This window comes from Olea europaea, chromosome 16 (assembly GCF_002742605.1).
Source record: "Olea europaea var. sylvestris chromosome 16, O_europaea_v1, whole genome shotgun sequence".
Lineage (NCBI taxonomy): Eukaryota > Viridiplantae > Streptophyta > Magnoliopsida > Lamiales > Oleaceae > Olea > Olea europaea.
This window is the reverse complement of record NC_036252.1, coordinates 5,930,136-5,936,225: the sequence shown is the minus strand read 5'-3', so window position 1 is coordinate 5,936,225 and position 6,090 is coordinate 5,930,136. Positions and strand designations below refer to the sequence as shown.

The 6,090-nt window shown below is 38.4% G+C and overlaps 1 protein-coding gene across 1 annotated transcript; it reads left to right on the top strand.

Moving 5' to 3' along the window:
- Positions 1 to 764: 764 nt before the first annotated feature.
- On the top strand, positions 765 to 1,244 carry LOC111412545. The gene has a single exon (XM_023043480.1). It carries the CDS (start codon positions 765 to 767, stop codon positions 1,242 to 1,244), a length of 480 nt encoding a protein of 159 aa, XP_022899248.1.
- The last annotated feature ends 4,846 nt before the right edge of the window (positions 1,245 to 6,090 follow it).

Below are 6,090 nucleotides of genomic sequence, written 5' to 3'. Positions count from 1 at the left end.
TTAGTGAAGTCACAAACAAAATGAGTACATGCAGTGGTAACTGGCCCATCTTGCGAAAACTGAGGGGCAAATCACCTAATAGAAAATTGCACATCTATGGGCTTTCCGGAGGAACAAGTCAACTTCATTCAAAATGGCTCTCGAAATTTTAATCCCTTTTCACAAACATATAACCCAGGATGGAGACAATACCAAACTTCATATGGTCGGATAATCAGCAAGGGAACAGTTCAAACAATGCACAACAGGAGAAAACACCAAGTTTGGGGGAGATATTCAACCAGTACATGTAGAAGACAGACAAGGTGTTCCAGCAGATTGACACTAACTTTCATAATCAGCAAGCATCCATTAAGAAGCTGGAAACTCAAATTGGTCAGATTACTCAATAGCTTGCAGAACGCCCACAAGGGACATTGCCAGGCAACACAATGGCCAATCCAAAAGAGCAAGTGCAAGCTATTATGACTAGAAGTGGAGTGCAACTTCCCGAGATACATGTGAAGAGACTAGATAGAAAAGACAAAGAATTAATGAATAAAGAGGCTGGGACAGAAACAGAGTCTGAACAACCAACTAACGAGGAGGATAAAAGGAAAGAAACACCCACAGCGAGAGCACCTAGCCCTGTGAAAGCTTATGTGCCACCAATTCCCTTCCCTTAGAGGCTACAGAGAAAGAAATTAGACAAGCAGTTTGCCAAGTTTGTGGAGATTTTCAAGAAACTGCACATTAATATTCCATTTGCAGATGCAATTGTCCAAATGCCCAGCTATGCTAAATTCTTGAAGGAGATCCTGTCTAACAAAAGAAAGCTGGAAGAACATGAGACAGTCTGCCTGAACGAGGAATGCAGTGCAATTCTATTGAAAAAGCTACCTCCTAAACTAAAAGACTCAGGGAGTTTCACGATACCTTGCAAAATTGGTTCTAATTATTTTGAACATTCTTTATGCGATTTGGGTGCCAGTGTTAATTTAATGCCTCTCTCTATTTACAGGTCTCTTAGATTGGGAGGGGCAAAACTTACAACAATCTCATTGCAACTGACTGATAGATCAATCAAACGATCGAAGGGGATTATTGAAGATGTGCTAGTGAAAGTTGATAAATTCATTTTTCCGGCTGACTTCATCCTATTGGACATGGAGGAGGATTCAAACATCCCTCTAATCTTGGGAAGACCCTTCTTGGCTACCGGAAGAGCGCTAATTGATGTTTACGATGGAAAGATGATTCTTTGAGTGGACAATGAGCAAGTCATATTCAACATGTTCAAGGCGATGAAACATCCACTAACTTCAGACACATGTTGTCAAGTAGATGTTCTTGAAGAGTTGATGGCAGATACATTTGAGACAGAGCATCAAACAGTTCTTTGTGAAGCAGAATTGTACAATCGGAAGCAGTAAGTGTAGAAAAAACTGAACCTGTCGTCAACTTGGCTAAGCAACCAATAGGAAGAAGACATTGGCAGTATGAATCTCTTGGTGACAACCATTCACCCCCAATACCTTCAGTAGAAAAGGCACCCACTCTTGAACTAAAGCCCTTGCCTTCACATCTCCATTATGCATATTTGGGAGAATCTACAACACTTCTAGTAATTATTGCAAATGACATGACAATGGAAGAGGAGAATAAATTGTTGGAGGTACTCAAGCAACACAAAATGGCAATTGGATAGACAATAGCTGACATCAGAGGAATAAGTCCAACTCTTTGTATGCACAAGATTCTAATGGAGGACGGATCAAAGCCATCAGTGGAAGGACAACGCAGATTAAATCCAACCTTGAAAGAAGTAATGCGAAAAGAAGTGCTGAAATTGTTGGATGCAGGTATTATCTATCCAATCTCCGATAGTTCATGGGTGAGTCCAGTGCATGTTGTGCAAAAAAAGGGTGAAATCACAGTGGAGAAGAACGTGAACAACGAGCTGATATCAACATGGTTAGTGACAGGATGGAGAGTATGTATAGATTATAGAAAGCTAAACAATGCAACCAGAGAGGATCATTTTCCATTGCTATTCATTGATCAGATGTTGGAGAGGTGGCTGGTCATTCTCATTACTGCTTTCTGGACGGATATTCTGGGTATAATCAAATAGTTATTGCTCCAGAAGACCAGGAGAAAACAACCTTCACATGTCCCTATGGAACTTTTGCGTTTAGATGGATGCCTTTTGATTTATGCAATGCACCCGCAACCTTTCAACAGTGCATGATGGTCATATTCTTTGACATGGTGAAAAAAAATATCGAGGTATTCATGGATGATTTTTCTGTGTTTGGAGATTCATTTGATGACTGCTTGGATCGGTTGACTCTTGTACTACAAAGATGTGAAGAAAAGAACTTAGTGCTAACTTGGGAAAAATGCCATTTCATGGTAAAAGAGAGGATAGTGCTAGGCCACAGGATTTCCTCAAAGGGCATTGAAGTTAACAAAGCCAAAAGACAAGTGATTGAAAAATTGTAGCCTCTTAATTCAGTTAAGGGGATCAGGAGCTTCTTAGGACATGCAGGGTTTTACAGAAGGTTTATTCAAGATTTTTCAAAAATTACAAAACCTCTGTGTAATCTATTGGAGAAGGATGTGCCATTTCACTTTTCTGATGAGTGCTTGAATGCCTTTAACACTTTGAAAGAAAAGTTAACTTCGGCACCTATAATAGTAGCACCTGATTGGGATCTAACTTTCGAACTTATGTGTGATGCTAGTGATTTTGCAGTGGGAGCGGTGCTTGGCCAACGTAAAGGCAAAGTGTTACATGTAATCTACTATGCCAGCAAAACCTTGACATATGCTCAGATCAACTACACAACAATGGAAAAAGAGATGCTAGCAGTGGTCTTTACCTTCGACAAATTTCGTTCCGATCTGATTGGTTCAAAGGTGATAGTCTACACTGACCATGCATCATTGAAATATCTTTTTGAGAAGAAGGATGCTAAACCTAGGCTAATTCGATGGGTTCTGTTACTGCAAGAGTTTGACATTGAAATTCGCGACAAAAAATGTACAGAAAATCAGGTACCAAATCATTTATCAAGGCTAGAGCAACTCCATGATTCAAATGATGTGGATATTAATGAGGTCTTCCTAGATGAGCAGTTATTGCAGATAGAAAAGGCTCCATGGTATGCAGAAATTGTTAATTACTTAGCTAGTGGCTATATGGATCCCGATCTCACCTATCAGCAGAAAAAGAAGTTGATTCATGAAGCGAAATTTTATTATTAGGATGATCTAAATTTATACAAAAGAGGGGCAGACTAGATCATTAGGAAATGTGTGCCAGAGGAAGAGATGAAACCTATCCTTTCACGGGTTCATGCTTTGACTTATGGAGGACACTTTGGCCCCACTAAAATAGCAGCAAAGGTGCTTCAATGTGGTTTCTTTTGGCCTACATTATTCAAGGATTGCCATAGTTTCTGCAGATCATGTGATAAATGTCAAAGAAGAGGTAACATATCAGCGCGTCACGAGATGCCACTTAACAACATTTTGGATGTGAAAATATTTGATGTCTGGGGGGTCGATTTTATGGGTCCCTTTCCATCATCTTACAACAATCGGTACATCCTAGTGGCAGTGGATTATGTCTCTAAATGGGTAGAAGCTAAAGCATTGCCTACAAATGATGCGAGAATAGTAGTGGACTTCATAAAGAAACACATCTTTAACCGCTATGGATCACCTAGGGCCATAATAAGTGATAGTGGAACTCACTTCCCTAATCGGTTATTCCAGGCAATGCTACATAAGTATGGCGTACATCGAATTGCCACTCCTTATCACCCTCAGATAAGTGGACAGGTGGAAACCTCGAACAGACAGTTGAAAATAATTCTAGAGCTCACTGTGAATGCATCCCGCAAGGATTGGTCAAAGAAATTAGACGATGCTTTATGGGCATATCGCACTGCGTACAAGACACCTATTGGGATGTCCCCATATCTACTAGTCTTTGGAAAAGCATGTCACCTACCAGTGAAGTTTGAACATAGAGCATACTAGGCATTGAAAAAGTTAAATATGGACCTCGAAAAGGCTGGAGAAATAAGAATACTGCAGCTACATGAATTGCAAGAATTCAGAAGAGAAGCATATGAGAATGCAACCATCTACAAGGAAAGGACGAAGCAGTGGCATGACAAAAATATTAGGCAAAGAATTTTTAGAGTAGGAGATCAAGTGCTTTTATACAATTCCAGACTTAAACTGTTTTCAGGAAAGTTGAAATCTAGATGGTCTGGCCCTTTTACGGTCTCTCAAGTGTTTTCCTACGGCACAGTTGAATTACACCATCCAACAAAAGGAAACTCCAAAGTAAATGGCCAACGTATCAAGCACTACGTGGAAGATTTTTCCACCGCTAAAGAGAGCCTTGACCTAGCTGTACCAGAATAAGAGAAGTACAAAGTCTAGCTAACGACTTAAAAGAAGCGCTTATTGGGAGGCAACCCAATTTTCAAACATTTTATTTTGTTTTTCATATTGCATAGCATATAATTTTGTTTTGTTTACTAGATTGCATTAGATCTAGGTACGTTTCAATTTTTAGAAGTCATCACCCATATCCCTTCCGCCCTCAGGTCCTTGAATTTATTGTTGGTTATTTTGATTGTTTGAGCTAAGTAACCCTTGTTCCTTATATTTAATTTGTCAAATTTGATTTTTCAGGAACATGAGGTCGTGGAACACTCAAATCAACATAGATCCAAGGGAAAGCATGATAAAGAATATTATCCAGTCGTCTCACATATTGCCTCACACATTCAACATACAAATTTGGGGAGTACCTTCTTCTTTTTCTTCCCTACCCCCTTTATGTGATTATTTATGTTTTATGACATTGAGGGCAATGTCAGTTTTAAAGTTTGGGGGTGAAAAAAAACTTTTAGTTTTAGTTTTTGTGTTTTTTTGTGTTTGTTAAAAAAAAGAAAAAAGAAAAAAAATCAAAAATTTAAAAAAAAATTATTTAGTTGTGTGCTTGTGTGGGTTAGATAGTCTGGCAGACAATGATGATTTAATTTGAGTTTTGGTGTTGATTTATGAACTGTGGATATGGTACATACTAGACTAATTGAAGCTCAACCTTGCAAAATTTGATACTACAGGCGCACTAGAATTGAGTTTGACATTGTGATTAAATGAGTTATTTCTTGCTTTTGATAGGTTGATCTAGTGGGACATAGATGCTTTACCGGAGCTATATTAAATTATTTATCCTTAGACCAAATTTAGCACAGTTTGGGGGTGACTTTATAGTTGTAGGAAGATGCAGATGTGAATGTGGATTCCATGTGTGAAAACTTATATGTGGATTGTCTTAGATTAACATGATAAAATTTTGCGAAAGTATTAAGTTAGAGGTCGATTTGTTTGAATAAGTGTGTAATAAGGGGCATTGTACTAATCAAGGTATATACATTTGAAAATTTTAAACTTCTCTTTGAAACCTTTATGACTCGAGTGATTAAGCCTGTAAGGGTATCTTAAATTCTGGTGCCCTAAAGTCATCTGACTTGGGAGCCATCGGCTTAAAGCTCATTACAAGGGTCATTTAGAAAGCAATTAGAGACGAAGTTGCACTTGAAAAAAAAATTGTTGTTCTCTTCGAAACCTTTTTGACTCGGGTCAGTAAGCCTGTAAAGATATTTAGAAACCTGGTGCCCTAAAATCATCTGATTTGGGAGTCATCGACTTAAAGCCTGCTACAGAAGTCATCTAGAATGCTTAATGGAGAGAATATATGTAATAAAAAAAGAGAGAGAGAAAAGTTGTGAAAAACAGAAATGCAAGTGCATGAAAAGAGCAAAAGCACTAAATACTTTGGTTAAGCCCTAACACTTATTTGAGGGAATTTGACTTTTGATGCAAGATAATTAGCTAGTTGAGTATTGGAGGTCGAAGCAATCAAATAATTGGAGAACTCCTTGTTCACTGAAGTGTTGACTTGTAACTAGTAACATTCACCTAAACTCGAGAGGGTGAGGATAGTAATGAAATATTCAGCCTTAGATTAGGTCGAGAATTGAAACAACTTGTACAGTCATGGTTGATTACTCGATTCTT